We start from the raw sequence: 16,702 nt of genomic DNA on the forward strand, positions 1-16,702 counted from the left end.
GGCAAGCCCATACCATTTAGACCCTAATTAAGACTCTTAGGTATATAAATAGGGACATAAGAGGCACCTAGAACTCACACCACACAAGAATTCCCATAGGAGAAATCAAGAAAGAAGAAATCTTAAAGAAAGATCATTCATAGTCAAGGAATTTAATTAAGGCTAAGAGGTAACCCATGTCTCAACAAAACCTATTTTCCTTGCTATAGTCTCCTTCTTTGGCTCCCTCTATATGCTTGTGTCTTGATGAATTCCTTTATAATAATCATGATATAATCTTATTTGATTGATGTGATAACTTTATATGTGATCTTAATGATCTTGATGTTAAAAAGAGGTTCTTGATGTTTATGTGATAATTCTTGATAAATCTTGACGTTTCTTGGTGTTAGAGATAAAATATGATCTTGGTAATTTGGATAGGAATTAGAGCCCTAGGTTGGATTGGGAATTTGTATTGTGATGTTCTTGATTCATATTTGGGTGGGAATTCGCATGTTCCGGTGTTGTTATGTTTAGAAGTCATATTAGGATATGTTCAATATGATTCTTGCTTTTGATCCGTTAATTGCTCATGTGGCGTCGTTATTTGCGTTTAAAAGTGTCTAAGCATGGCTCCGGGTTCCACAAGGGATCCCGGGATGCGTTATTTGAAGAAAGAGTCAGTGGGGGGTAGGGGAACCCGCCACCTACCCGCTGCACGAGAATCACCGCCAGGCAACGGGCAGACGTCTGCCCGCCGGCCCGCTGCCCGGAGGATCGTTGTCGGCGGGCAGCCGGTGGGTGGAGCCGCTGGTCTGTTACCCACCCGGGACCTCGGCTTCCCCGTTTAATGTTCCCCATTCCCCACGGTGTCCCAACGGACCCAGTTTGTCGTGCTTGAGTCTAGTTTGATGTTTCGGGTGCCATTCGTAGGATAAAAGAGTCTTAGGAATTGCATGCTAGTGAATCGGTAACCCATTGGCCTAGGATGAGGATGCATGAACCCCTTAAGACTACTCTTAGTATGTGAATGATCACACGTAGGTTTATTTATATGTCTCCCCCTTCCCAATGTGCTATTACGTGCTACAAGGTGTTATGTGATGCATGATTCCCCAATTTGGTTGCGATCAAACTGGGTGTTCTTGAGCTGCGGTTCAAAAGTTGGTTGCAGTCAAATTGGTTACTTATGAGCTGCGGTTCATTTTCCTGGCTGCGGTCAGTGATTCACTTCTTGGGCTACAGCCCACATGGGCCTTATGTGCAGATTGTCCACCGACTGGACGCGTCAGCGGTGTGTAGGGCCACCAGCCTGAGGAAAGCCATAGCCCACCGAATGAGTGATCAGGCGGTGTGTAGGGCTATGGTCGGCTACAATCCACCGAGTGAAGGGCCAGTGGTGTGTAGGGTCGTAGTATCCGAGGATCATCGCCCACCGATTGAGTCTCTCAGCGGTGTGTAGGGCTTGATTCGCTACGATCCACCAAGAGGATCGCAGTCCACCGACTGAGCGCGTCAGCGGTGTGTAGGGCTGTGATCCGCCGTCGAATTATCGACGGTCTATACGGTTGGTTGCGATCAACCCCTTCATGCTGCGGTATGAGGTAGGGTACTGCGGGGCCGTGTTAGTGCTATATGCACTAACCCTCATGTTCGGGGCATGCGATTGGTCCCGTGGCGCCACCAAAGTGTGCTTGTGGGACTTGAATGATGATGTGAATGATTTGAAAGTGAACTGTGACCTTAGATACATGTTCTTTATGATGTTGTCTCTATATAACTGATTATCATTGTTGAATATGCTCATCCCTATTTGTCGAGTCTATCCCTGATTTTAAAGCTAGAGTCCCCTAAGTACATATCTTCCTGCTTCAAAATGGTTTTCGTATATCTATATATATATTTACCTATATTGTATTTCAACGCGTTGGAAGGGGTTACCAACATCATTCGCTGAACAGATATATTTGGCTTTCAGGCACAGATGAGTAGACCCCGGAGCGCGCTAGAGATCTGGAGCGTAGATTAGTTCGTTTCCCTTTCGGCCTGCGTGCCATGATTATGTATTGACATTGCTTTGAGGATATTTAGTTAGTTAGCTTGTGCATCTGAGTTCTCCAGCTCAGATGTGGCATAGCACCCCGTACTCTTATATTTGATTTTGGGATTTAATGAGAATTCACCTTTATTATATAAGTTTTAAAAGTTTCAAATTTTCGGGGTGTTACAGCTGCGACTTCTAGGAGCCTGCTTGGTGGGGCATTGCGGCTCTTGGCCTCATTTGAACAAGCTTGAAGAGATTTGGGTCCATTTTTCTTTTGTTTATGAAGGTTTAATGGAGGTGATGACAAATGTCTTTATTCACACCAGTTTCAATATTCATACATTCATACTACAAGGAATTACACCCAGCAGGTGAAATGACTGTTTTACCCTTCTATTTGACATCCATTTAACGGGTTTGTGACGGAAGGACTAACATTGGAAAGATTTTGATAGTCGAGTGTGAAAATTGTCCAAATTAAAAGTTGATGACTAATTATAGAAAATCAACATAGTTGGAGGACCATTGCTGGAATAAATTTTTTGATAAATGTACAAGTAATCACTTTATTAAAAAAAAAATTAAAAATGTAAGCAATCATTTAAAGGTTTTATTTATTTATTTATTTTTTTTGAAAACCAAAAGCTTTGGCATATTTTAATTAATGAAAGGAACCAAACAATCAGGGGGGACATAGTCCCAGTACATAGAGTGTTCCTGATTAAAAGCTAACGTAGCTAAAGTATGAGCACTAACATTAACTAATCTAGAAATAATATTCAAAGAGCAATAAGAAAAATGGGTCATAGTTGCCCGGCATTGGTCCTCCACCACCCTTACATAGGATAGGATGGTCGTAGGACTAGACAGTAAATGATGTCGGAGCTCTGCGCAATCAGTCAGCAAGTCCACATCCAATTCATTACGCTCCTAAAGCCATGATAGCGCTTCCTTGCATGCAAGAGCCTCTGCCATAAGGGGTGAGAAACAATTGAAGCATGTGCTCCATCTCAACTAAAAGCCTAAGCTAATAGTTGGATACACATTAATGGATATATGCTCACACGCCCCCTCACGTGTATGGTGGATTCCAACCAACACGTGGACCGGTAAACCGTAGTCGCTTACGAGTGGCGTTGAGATTCAAACTCATGACCTTTGATCTGGCTCTGATACCAAATTGAAGCATGTGCTCCATCTCAACTAAAAGCCTAAGCTAATAGTTGGATACACATTAATGGATATATGCTCACAGAAACAACCCGGTAGTTTGCCATTTGTTTCCGCCTTGAAAGAGCCATCCGGGTGAACCAGTACAATACCATAAGTTGCATCGCCCGAGTGCGGGCGATATCCTCCATCGAAGAAGCAGCGTGGGCGGCCTTGCGGCAATGGTGCAGCCAGCAGCGGGGTGCGAGATCCGCCAGGGCAGTGCGCCTCGTTATACGCAGCCTTGGCAGCCGCGGCTCGCCTCCACGTAGCGGGTGGTCGCGGCAGGGCTCGTCTCCATACAGCATCGTTTCGGGCATTCCACAAGTGGTAAAGAACCCCGACCATCATGGCAAGTTGTTCCTCTGTTAAGTTGATCATCGCACCCATTAGCCATTCTGGAAAAGTAGTAGCAACAATATTTGTAACAGGCAAACCCGAAATATTCCATACTATTTTAGAATAGTCACAAGTAGTATGTGTATGCATAACATGTTCATGAGATATATCACACATAGGGCATGTTGGATCCACTTCCACTCTTCTTATAATCAGGTTGTTTGTGGTAGGGAGAATATCACACAAAGCTCTCCACAAGAAAGTTTTCCATTTGGCGGGAACTTTCAATTTCCACAATGTAATCCATTTATCAAAAGTAGCAGGATTATGCACAAAATCTCCAACAATCTGCCTATATGCATCCTTAACAGAATACATACCCCTTGGATCCCTATACCAATATCACGAGTCCTCATAATCCGGACTAATAGGGATCCTAGATATACGAGCCACATCCTCCAGTTCAAACAAATCACATAAAATATGGGGATCTCATGTATTTGTTTGTTGATCAATCAATCCTATCACCCTCGCCTCACGCAGCTCCTCAAGCATTATTGTCTGTATTAAAGGACTTGGATCATCAGGTAAACAGGGGTGCCCCCAGATAAGACTTGTTTCCCCATTTCCAATCCTTCTCTGTACCCCAGAGCAAACCATATTATGTGCAGCCATTATACTCCGCCAACAATAACTGGGACAATTTCCAACCTTTGCATCAACAAAAGAGGTCGTCGGGTAGTAACGAGCCTTATAAATTCTTGCTGCAAGAGAGGTTGGATTAGTAAGAAATCTCCACGCCTGTTTCCCTAACATAGCCAGGTTAAAGGAACGAAGATCTTTAAAACCCAATCCCCATATTTCTTAGGGACACACAGCTTGTCACAGGCCTTCCAATGGATTCCCCTTTCCACTCCTTTTCCCCACCAGTATTTGTTCATCGTCCTCTCAATAGATAAGCAAACTGAATCAGGTAATAAAAAAAAATACTCATTGGAAAGGTAGGCATAGATTGGGCTACACTCTTCAAAAGTACCTCATTCCCTGCCTGGGATAACAGTTTCTTGTTCCACAATCCAATTCTCTGTCTGATCTTATCCTCCACATAAGAAAAAACTGCCTTCTTATTTCTCCCAATGAAAGATGGGAGACCAAGATACTTACCAAAATTTGGCGCCTGGTCCACACCCAAACAACTTGCCACCACATCTCTATCTTCCCCCGTGGTATTCCTGCTGAAACAAATATTAGATTTATGATAATTAACCATCTGGCCAGACAGGTTCTCGTACCTCATCAGACATTTGTTTAATCACACCGGCCTCTTGTAGGTTTGCTTTAAAAAACAAGAAACTATCATCAGCAAAGAAAAGATGTGACACCGGGGGGTGGGGGGGGGGGGGGCGCTAACCACTCTACACCCATGAATTGCTCCTGCCAATTGCGCCCTCTGCAACAACAAAGATAATCCTTCTGCACAAATAATAAACAGATAGGGAGATAGGGGGTCGCCCTGCCTGAGTCCCCGAGTCGATATTACTTGGCCTCCAGGCACACCATTCACCACAATCTTATATGTCACAGTCGTTACACATACCATAAAAAAAATTAATCCACCCTTTATCAAACCCCATTATTTCCAACATTCTTTTCAAAAATGGCCATTCCATTCTGTCATATGCCTTCGCCATATCTAACTTCAAAGCTCCCCATCCCACTTTACCACATTGCTTTCTATTTAAAAAGTGACCAACTTCCGAGGCTACCAGAATATTATCAGTAATCAACGTAACTGGAATAAAAGCACTCTGGGAATTTGAGATTAGATTTTCCATAAGTGGTTTCATCCTGTTGGTTATCATCTTGGCCATGATCCTATAGAGCACATTACTGAGAGCAATCGGTCGCATGTCCCCAACTGTCTCAGGCACATTTTTCTTTGGGATCAGAATTATATTCGTATCATTTAAACCACGCGGGAGGACACGCGAATTCAGAGTGTTAACAATAAAAACAGACACATCCACCCCAACCACATCCCAAAAATGTTGATACAAACTGGGGTTCATCCCATCCGGTCCCGAGGCTTTATCAGGGAACATAGAAAAAACAGCCGTTTTTACCTCATCAATATCAAAGGGGCGCAATAGGGCAGTGTTATGGATCGGGGTAACACGGGGAGCAAAATCATCAAATAACGTATCACTGCATACAGAATTACTAGTGGCAAAAATTCCTTCAAAATATTTCATAATAACCGAGTTCATACTCTCCCCCTCCACCCAATCCTCATCATCATTTTTCAATTTTGCAATAAAATTCTTTTTTTTTTTCCGGGCAGAAGCATACCTGTGATAGAACTTCGTGTTAGCATCAGCACCACGCAGCCAGTGTTGCTTTGCTCTCTGCCTCCAGAACATATCCTCCTAGGCTTCCAGCTGGGACAACTAAATCTCGAGACTCTGAAACTCAGCTATCGCATCCGGATCGCAACTATGCCTAACGGCCTCCTGTCTCGTACGTATCGCTTAATACGGTCTCCAAATTTGTGAAAGCGATATCCACCCCATCGCATCAGACTGCGTCCACAATATTGGTGACAATTCAGCAAACCCTCAGTCCGTCGGTCCTGCCAGGTTGTCTCAACCACCTCCCTGCACCCATCATCCAGCAATCAGGCCATCTCAAACTTGAACCCTCTCTGGCTCCGTCCCCTCTGCATGCATAACGCATTAATCTTGAGGAAAAGGGCCGAGTGGTCCGATGTACGAGTCAAAATGTTTTGTACCTCTGCATGGCGATTGACATCCCCCCATGATGCCGTCGCCAAAACCTTGTCCAACCTTTCCTCAATCCAATTGCTCATGCCTTTACTCTTCTCCCAGGTAAATTGATAGCCCCTCATAGCCATCTGCACTAATCCACATCCATCCACCGCCTCCCCGAAACCGCGAAGGAGACTACTTGGGTGCGGGTTCCTTACCCCCCCCCCCCCATCTTCTCGTGCTGATATAGGAGATCATCGAAATCTCCTATTACAACCTAAGGAAGTGAAGATCTCCCACTTAGCGTCCCCAGTAGCTCCCACGATTCCCTTCTTCTATTTCGCTTTGGAAAACCGTAGAAACACGTCATTCTCCAAACCTTATCATTATCCAAGCGGACTTCCACATCACATGATTCTTAGAGTAACTCACGAGGGTAGCAGTGTTGTTTTTCCTCCAAAGTAACGCTAAGCCACCACCATTCCACTCATTGTCCACATAAAATAACCCCTCAAAACCAATCTTGATACGGAGGCGTTCTTCATGATCCTGTCCAACCATTGTCTCCATTAAATATACAAAGTCTGGCTTCTTACTGGACACCATGTCCACAATTTCTCGAACTGTCCGTGGATTGCCTAAGCCACGGCAGTTCCAACTCAGGGTACTCATTGGGTTGGGCGGGCCTGGGAACCAGTGCCCGCCTGCTGCAAGTTTTTTGAAAAATCTGCCATAACAATATCACCTCCATCTATCCCATGCCTCACCCCCCCCCCCCTCCCTTCCCAAAACCTCCCGCCGGCGTTTGGTCACAGCAACCACACCAGCCTCGTCCCCGGTCCCACTTACCGGCACAACACCGTGCTGCCCTGCCTCGGATCTCCCCTCCCCCGAAACACCACCCCGCACCAATGTCGGCGGCGGTAGTAGCCAACTGCCGCCAACCGGCCTTGGCCCCCGGTTCCCTCCTGCCCGTAATTCAGGACCTTACAGATAGTCCTCCACTGGCATCACTGAATCCCTCGCACCACGACAAAACTTGTAGGCATGGCCAAGTATTCCACAGAAATAACAATACGTATGCAAACACTCATACTTGAAGTATACCCAACAACTTGTTTTATCCCACTTTATAAACTTCATTCGGCGTTTCAAAAGTTTATCAACCGACAATGAAACCCTAATTCGGTAGAAAGTTCTCCAGGGCATATTCTGAAAACGATCATCTCTTTCACAAACACCCCCAGATAATTTCCAATCTGCTCCTATATCAATTCTGTTGTATATCCCATGGGCAACTCATGGATCTGCACCCACATGTCAACCGTATCCAGCTTAACATTAATAGGCAGGACCCCATCAGGAACTTGCTTACAGACAACCGTGTTATTATCATAAGACCATGGTCCCTCATCAAAGACGCGCTGCACATCCGTTATGCATGTGATGAAAAACAAACAGAAACACGCCCAGATGTATCTTAGAAGCTTGAACACCACTTACCGGTTGCCAAACGGATGCCATTACCTGACTCATAAACTCAAGCTTAACAAGCTTCTTTGTCAAGAAACGACCAACCAACCCCCACGTAGCCTCCGCCTCCCCAGCCACCTGCACGTCACCCTCCTCCTCCACCTGGGGCACAAAACCCTCCTCCTCCTCCTCCAAAGCCATGTCGGCTCACCGTGCCGTGATCCCCGCCACCGTCGTTCGTTCTGCCATCTCGTTTGCTACGCGTCGGAATTACGACGTGTCACGGAGTAGACCACCGAAGCTGCAGTCTGATCTCCCCTCGTTCGCCGGTGAGCAACAAAGAGCCGGTTAGTCTGCCGAAAAGACAAGTAGAAAGAGCGACCGAAACCCTAGAAAACCCTAGGTAGAGAGAGAATTATATCCAATAAAGGTTTTATTTGTTATCTATTATTATTAATTATATAAGAGTTAAATTTAGTAATAATATTCTAATGGAAATATAAAATAAGTTGGTATAATCATGCGCATTGATAATAACTTGTACATTTTGATTCTTTCATTGTACAATGACAATATATTTTTTCAAAGTTACTATATTTGCTTTAATTTTTTCCTTTTACGTACAAACTTTGATTACAAAATATTCCTTCAATTTATTATTATTTTTAATTTAATTTCACTCATTGCAAAATATTTTCTAACATTTTAATGTAGGTTAATAGTAATAATAAAAGCATTTAATTTTTATATTACTCCGTATTGTTTTGTCACTCATATGCATGAATTTTGGGACATGATTACATGAATATGTATTAGTGAAATATATATTTATGGGAGAAGAAATATATATTTATTGTAATTAAATTTTCTCACACCGCATCGGTGAATTATTTTAGTATAATAATAAATCAATAAGTTTACGAACGTTTCTCACACTTAAAAATCAAAGTTTGCAGTGCGTAATAACTGAATTAATGACCATTTTATCTCTTGATTATGTCATAATTATTAAATTGGTCATTCATTATTAATTTTAACCATAAATCTTCAATAATTGGGTTGGCAATCGTTATACCCTGCACTACGGCGCATATAGCATTGTGCATCCTGCGCCTCGTTTTGGGAGGCGCGGTATGGAGTTGACATGATTATGTGTATTTGTTTATACAATTATGTGCATTTTTTATACAATTATGTGTGTTTTTTTATACAGTTATGTGAAGCGATGTCGTTTTGCATTAGAGTGCACAATGCAATGCGCACCCTGGTGCATGATATAAGTTGTCTCGGGTTGGATTGTGGACTCTTAGGGTTGAGATTCAGACTTTTAAAAAAAAATTAATTAGTCAAAATTAATAGTGAATGATTAATTTGATAATTACTCGAGGAACCAAAACAAAACAGTCATTAATTAGTAATAACTTCATTGTAAGACTATAAACCCACCATCCATAGCTGAGCTTCTGCTATGATCATTATATTCCGACCTGAGAAACATAAACTCCGACGACTATGGGCGCCGTTTCCTCTCCATGTTTTGTGATCTTCCCCTTCATGTCCCATGGTCACACCATCCCTCTCCTCTACCTCGCCCGCCTCCTCCGTCGCCGTCTTCACCACCCCGGCCAACGCCACGTTGCAGGTGTCACGATGGTTAAAAGCCAAGGTTTAATCGTGAAGAGTTTTTATGAAGTGGAGTGAAGTTCCTTTGGGTTATGAAGCCAAAGCTGATGAAACACTTAGAAGAAGGGTTTGAAGAGAGGGTGAAAGATAGAGGCCGGCTAATGGTGAAAGTTTGGGCGGACCAAAATGAGATATTGATTATGCCGATGGGTGGGGGTAAGAGGGTTTGTGGAGGCTAAGGAGGTGGAGAAGATGGTGAGGGAGGTGATGGAAGGGGTGAGAGGGGCGGAGGTGAGGAGGAGGTCGGAGAAGCGGCGGCGGAAGCTATGAGAAACGGTGGCGGCTCGTCTTGGGTGAGCTTATTGAGGACGCCTCCGGAGGGAAACAAGTTCTGCCCATTGTTGCCGGCCTTAGCTTACAAATTAAAATGAATTATTTTCCTACTAGTTTTAAGCTAGATCATATGAATATATAGTTTATATGTTCCAATAAAATAAGTGCATGTGATTTGATGAGTTAAAAATATAATATTTTGCAAATAAACAAATTATTTGTTGAAATTGAGTTATAATTTCAAGACTGCTTGAGTAAGCAAGATTAAACCTTGACCTTTTCCCTATCTGATCTACCTTATCTATCAAAGGATATGCCCTTTTATCAACAAACTTATCCACTCATAATAACTGTCTTCATTTCTACGGTGATCCTTAAACCTAGTTAACTGCTAATCAACCCATTTTGCTTCTTTAAATTACCTACTCACATCACTCTCACATCTCATCTCATCTCTTCTTTAATTTCATTCTTAGCTTTAATACACAATTAACTAATTCATCATGGTGAACAGAGACCTCGCACGAACTATAGTTGGTATTGTAGGTTAGTTACTGCTCCTTAACTTAATTACCTTAGCTTTATCTTAATCTACATATATACTCATTTCTAGCTTAATTAATTAGTTCCATTTATATGTGTGCAGGAAATATCATATCATGCTTCCTCTTCCTCTCCCCAGCGTAAATTTTATTCCTTTTATTATTATTAATTTACGCATATATATAATTTTGTTTAGGATTGACGTAATCTTGATTTCCACAGTCCCACATTCGCTAAAATAATCAAATCCAAATCCGTTCAAGCTTTCAAGGCAGACCCATATCTTGCGACGATTTTAAATTGTGCGATGTGGGTGTTCTATGGGATGCCCTTTGTCCATCCTGATAGCTTGCTTGTCGTCACAATTAATGGTGCCGGTCTGTTTATTGAAGCTGCTTATATCATCATCTTTTTCATCTACTCAAATTCTAAAAACAAAGTCCGTAACTATTTCATATTTAATTTTGAGATCATGATGGATGGATGTAATTAAGGAAGTAATTAACATGAAATGCAATTATTTCAGAAGAAGATTGTGATTGTACTTTTAGTGGAAATCATCTTCTTTGCCGGAATCGTCGCCATTACATTGACGGTTCTCCACGGCACCAAGAAGAGATCTGCACTCATTGGAATTGTGTGTATCGTTTTCAATGTTCTTATGTATACCTCTCCTTTGACTGTCATGGTACGTATGATCTTCAATCCTCAAACTATTATGTTTCATTAATTTTTTTTTTTAAAAAACTAATATTATTATATTATTTTTTTTGTTATTCAGAAACGGGTTATTACCACAAAAAGTGTGAAATACATGCCCTTCTACCTGTCACTTGCCAACTTTGCCAATGGATGTGTGTGGTTTTGTTACGCTTTCATCAAATTCGATCTTTACGTTCTAGTAATTCCTCTTTTATTTTTCTTTGAATTTTCGGGTTACGAGTTTAAAATTGATCAGATATTTATACCTACTTACCTTAAAAACACAATCTTAATAATAGATCCCGAATGGGCTTGGAGCACTCTCCGGATTGGTACAACTCGTACTTTATGCAATGTATTATCGCACAACCAATTGGGACGAAAATGAATCCAACAACGAGGTTGAAATCTCCTCCAGCAGAACCGCCGACAACGTTTGAGGTTTACATACATTATTCTTCCAAATTGGCGACGGATGATCCCGTGGTGGCGGCGGCGGCTGTCTCTTTGCCCGACCAGATTCCGATGAACAATAATCGTTGAGGATGATTATCACTACACTGCGGAGACTGGGTTTAACAATAATGGGGGCGTGCATTCTGCGACCTTAGAGCATTAATTAGCGTCATCGAATTGTATTTTGGATATATATACGATGCAATGATGCTAATAATTTGTGTTGTATTATACATGTGGAGCATCATTATTATATTAATCGGGATTTTTCGTTCAATTATATGGCCTGAGAGTTTTGTTTATTTGTTTTTTTTGGAACACTTAATTCTTTACAAGGTAGTATTGTTATATACTTTCTCAAATTTTGTGAGTCCAAAAAATCAATGTTTTTTTGAATACTATTGACTCTGTTACAATGTAGTATCACTTGTGACCTTTTATTTGAGGGAGTCACGTGTCAAGTTATGCTTATTTTCATTATATGCGTTCGGAGAGAAACTTACAGGGCGTTTGGTTGAAAGGAATTTAAATTCCCTTCCCACTTAATTCTCACATAATTCTAAAGGCCACAAAATTCCCTTGTTTGGTTGAAAGGAATTGCAATTTCCCTATTTTCATGGAATTAAAATCCCATGTCCCTTCTGGGATTTTAATTTCTGGGAAAAAAAGATAGTGATGAGTCAAAACTACCCCTCCCTTTTTTAATCTAAAATTAATGTTTAACAACAATAATAATAATAGACATTTTTTTCTTTATACTACTTATTCCCTTTCAATTTCCATGTATACCAAACATTAGAATTGAAATTTCCAGTAATTCTATTCTTGTAAACCAAACACTGGAATTTAAATTCTCACTTTATTCCCAGTAATCCATCTCCCATGGAATTACAATTCCCCTTTCCCACGTAATTCCCCCTCTCCAACCAAACGCCATTTTAATGTATCATAGGGCAAGGTTGTGGATATATTAGGACCACAAGTCAAACAACTTGAAAGTTATCTGTACTAAGGACAACTTTGTCAATATGATTTCTCCAAATTTCTTTATCCATCACATAGTTCATTTCATTAATTAGTCCAAATCTTGTTAAATCAACACAAACCTACTTATTTATGTCCCATTTTAGAGGCAATTGGAGTGGTGGGAGCAGTCCATCACTCCAATTGTACTCAAATTGGCTATTTAATAAAGGAAAATGCTGTGTACAAAAAATAATTTATCAGAATCTGCGGCATGAGTAAAATTTAGGAAGTAAGATTAAGGAGTACATGTAGTATGACTCTTTAACTCTTTAATAAAAGCGCAATGAAAGGGTCTAGTGGTTGTTTTAGGCTAAGGGTCTAGTGGGAACTTTTGCCAATGCGTTTGGGGATTTCACCTCCAAACGCACCTCTTAACAATTATACTAGCAAGCACCGTGTGTGTAGCTCAATAGTACCTCTGTGATTCTCTCAAATGAGAAGTCACAATTTGAATTGTGAACATTCAGTAAATAAATTGTGTATTTTAGATCCGGGTCTATGGTATAACTGCTGCAATCAAACCTAGTGGACCGCAGGTCATGAAGTTGCTATTTGCTTTTTTTGCTTCTATCCCAATTTACAACAAGCCCAAATGTTGAATACATTTACAATGTTGATCAACTACCAAATAAATAAGCCCGACTACGGCACAATGCATACAGATTGTAGAATCATTTCATAGCTACCAAAAAAAAAAAAAAAAGTGTGTATGAAATATCACGGGTCTCATCAAATTTAACCAGAGGTTACAAGTTCAAAATTTGAGAATGTAACTACCTTTAAACTTATAAGAGAGTACTTCATTATCCTTGATGTCCTACCCAGAACGAACAAGATCTGCCTTTTCTCTGTAAAAGTCCGTGCATGGATTGTATCCTTTATTATATTTATTTTGCATTGATCTTAACTGATGATCCGATACATGATGGTTAGAAAAATCATGTTTCATCACCAGGAAACAAGCAATCTAGCAGAACAAGTAGAGGAAGAGTATTTGCAAATACGGCTAGAAATTATGGAATTTCCGATCATCTGAAAGTGATCTTATATCAAGTCGAAAATAAAAAGTGGTCGGAAATAGCAACAAAGGTTTTTTCGAATACCAAAAGTGGTCCGAACAAGACTTTGGACTTGATTTTAGATCATTTTCATGTGGTCGGAAATTCCATAATTTTCAACAATGAAAAATCAAAATGAAATGCATTGGATGCATGGTAGTTCACATATTTAGCTATGCCATATTAATCACGGACTCACGGAAAAAGGTGGTCTCATTTGATCATTACTATATAAATAAATAAATAATATATATATATATATATATATATATATATATATATATATATATATATATACACCACCACTTTTCATGTGCATTGTGCGAATGGGATTGATGGGGATAATTCTCTGATACCTGTTCCGTGTTATGACCGGTAACGGGCGTCTGGCGCGAGTTGGGTCCGACCCGAACATAACCGACCTCAGTATCGTACTTCCCGACCTGTTTGCCAACCGATCCCTGCGCGGGGGCAATGGACGCAAGTATCCCTACAATACTAGCGCTCCGACCTGCTCAGCCTGGGACCGACCTCCCGACTTGCCACCAGCAGCAGTGCGCAGGGCCTTCAGGAATATAATCACAAAGCATGTGGCCAAACCCCCTATGGCCATGACCTGAACACGTGCATGCGCTCCACATACCGTGCATGTCGCGAAACCAGAACATGTTCCCTCTCCAACCCTATAAATACAACATTTATTAAGGAGAGAGGGATTTTTTGCTAGACTAAGTAAAGGATTTGAACCCGGAACCGACCCTAAAACCGTATCCATATACGATACCCATCCACCGTATTGACTACATCAAGGATAATGCCCAATATTTATTTTTAAATAAGTACTTCAAAGTATATCAATTCAAGATTATATATGATATGTTCATGTATAGGCAATGTTGAAAAAATCGCTAGGCGCCCTCTAGGCGCCTGGGGACCGCCTAGGGGAGATTTTTGCAACACTATGTATAGGTAATTGAATGTTGAATTTGTTTATTTAAATCGGTAATGTAAAGTATATGAATGCAAGATAATATAGGAGAGATTGATTATAATTGTCATTAAAATAAATATTTTCAACTTTGTAAAAACACTAGTCTAAATACTTAAGTCTAAAAACGATAGTCTAATTAAATAAATATACTACTTTTTGTTTGAATTTCTCTAAGTCTTTGTAATTCTCTTTTGAGTAGCATTGGCATTGCCTTCATCTTCAGTACTTGCCCTCTTCTTTTCTATTGGTAGTGTGTCATGTGCAATTGAGTTACTAGTGGTAGCATAGAGGACAATGTCATGCAATGAGATTATGGTGTAGGAGGTTGTGGATTTGCCTTGTTGTATATATGACTAGGATCTTAGTTGTACTATCAATTATTGATCTTGCAAGCGCATGTTGATATTCAGCAATGGTAATTTTTCCCTACATTTTCATATGTTGTAAGATGTGTGTCGTAGATTCTCATGTAAAAACATTGAACAAAATATTAATATTTATTATATTTGTAGAAGGTTCATGAATAGTTAATTACCTCTTCTTCGAGAGGTAGTTGCTTATGTCCTATATTCGTCGTTGATGGGGCAACTATAGAATATAGTGGTTTTGATGATGCCACTAATTCTTAGTAGTGTTATCTCCTTAAGCGCTCTGGGCCGTCAGTGGGAAAACAGACATGGGTTTACTGGTCACCTCAGCATCAAGGATGGTACAAGCTGAACACTAATGGAGCAAAAAAAGTAAACTCGGGCATGGCAAGTGCAGGTGGTGTCATTCGTGATTATCAAGGCAATCGGATCGTGGGGTTCACTACTAAAATTGACATTACAAGTAGCTTTATCGCTGAGCTCTGGGGTCTTCGGGAGGGGCTCCTTGTGGCAAAAAACCGTGGCTTAACGAAGCTGATTGCAGAAACGGACTCGAAAGCGTTGGTCCAAGCCTTAAATAAGAGTATGGGGTCTAGACCGGAAGTTGATACTTTGATTATGGACTGCAAGGCTTTCGTGGGCCATTTTCAAGATTGTGAAATCATACATGTGTTGCTTTCGTGGGCCATTTTCAAGATTGTGAAATCATACATGTGTTGCGGGAAGGAAACCAATGTGCGGATACGCGCAAAGACTTTCTTAATTTTTGGAGCTACTGAGCTCCTCTTATTAATGTAGTATTTGTTCATAACTACTTATCAATATTGCCTCCACTGAGGTTCGATCACACAACCTCCTTTATAAAAGAATAACTTGGTGTCATTGGACTACAAGGTCCTTCGCACTCTCTTACTAATTAATTGTGGTCCGAAATTTATACTTCCATTGGCTTGGAAGGAGTAGTACTGAGCATTTGTTACAACTGACCCGTGTGTTAAAGGAGCAGCGAGAAGGTTTCATGTTAGAGGGTGTTGCTCAAGAGTCAAGAACAGACCAAGGGTACGCTACATTAAATTTTGATAAATGTACAAGTGATTACTTTATATTAAAAATAAAAATGAATGCAATAATTGTCTAAAGGTTTTATTTGTTATCTACTAATTAATTAGATGAGAACCAAATTTAGTAATAAGGTTCTAATGGAAATATAAAATAAGTTGGTATAATTATGTGCATTATTAATAATTTGTACATTTTGATTCCTTTATTGTATAATGACAAGATATTTTTCCAGAGTTGATATATTTGCTTTTTAATTTTTTCTTTGATGTACAAACTCTTATAACGGAATATTTCTTTAACTTATTATTATTTTTTAACTTCACTCGTTACAAAATATTTTCTAACATTTTAATATATAAATAATAATAATAATAATAAGCATTTTATTTTTATATTATTATTTTGTCACTCATATGCATGAATTTTGGACATGAATTGAATATGTATTAGTGAAATATATATATATTTATTGTAATTATATTTTCTCACACAGCATCGGTGAATTCAAGAATTATTTTTAGTATAATACTCCGTAATAAAAAAGTTGACTTTTAAAAATAAAATAGTTATGGAAATATTATAAATCAATAAGTCTACGAACGTTTCTCACACTTAGCACTTAATTAGCAGTGCGTAATAAACTTCATTATATTGTAAGACTATAAAAACCCACCATCCATAATCCATATATCATCATTACATTCCGAGCAGAGAAACGCAAACTCCGA

At 40.1% G+C, this 16,702-nt stretch overlaps 2 protein-coding genes across 2 annotated transcripts; one reads left to right on the top strand and one right to left on the bottom strand.

Annotated features, from left to right (window-relative positions):
- Nucleotides 1-2,787: 2,787 nt before the first annotated feature.
- Nucleotides 2,788-3,952, bottom strand: LOC109191082. Its single transcript, XM_019341653.1, has 2 exons — nucleotides 3,280-3,952; nucleotides 2,788-2,792 (listed from the first exon to the last, which is right to left on the bottom strand). Exons 1-2 carry the CDS (start codon nucleotides 3,950-3,952, stop codon nucleotides 2,788-2,790), a joined length of 678 nt encoding a protein of 225 aa, XP_019197198.1.
- Nucleotides 3,953-10,182: 6,230 nt separating this feature from the next.
- LOC109191190 (bidirectional sugar transporter SWEET5-like) lies at nucleotides 10,183-11,771 on the top strand. Its single transcript, XM_019341778.1, has 6 exons — nucleotides 10,183-10,314; nucleotides 10,415-10,451; nucleotides 10,534-10,750; nucleotides 10,838-10,999; nucleotides 11,093-11,212; nucleotides 11,313-11,771. The coding sequence occupies exons 1-6, from the start codon at nucleotides 10,272-10,274 to the stop codon at nucleotides 11,451-11,453; spliced, it is 720 nt and encodes a 239-aa protein (XP_019197323.1). The 5' UTR covers nucleotides 10,183-10,271; the 3' UTR covers nucleotides 11,454-11,771.
- The last annotated feature ends 4,931 nt before the right edge of the window (nucleotides 11,772-16,702 follow it).

This window comes from Ipomoea nil, unplaced genomic scaffold, assembly GCF_001879475.1.
Source record: "Ipomoea nil cultivar Tokyo-kokei standard unplaced genomic scaffold, Asagao_1.1 scaffold1617, whole genome shotgun sequence".
NCBI lineage: Eukaryota > Viridiplantae > Streptophyta > Magnoliopsida > Solanales > Convolvulaceae > Ipomoea > Ipomoea nil.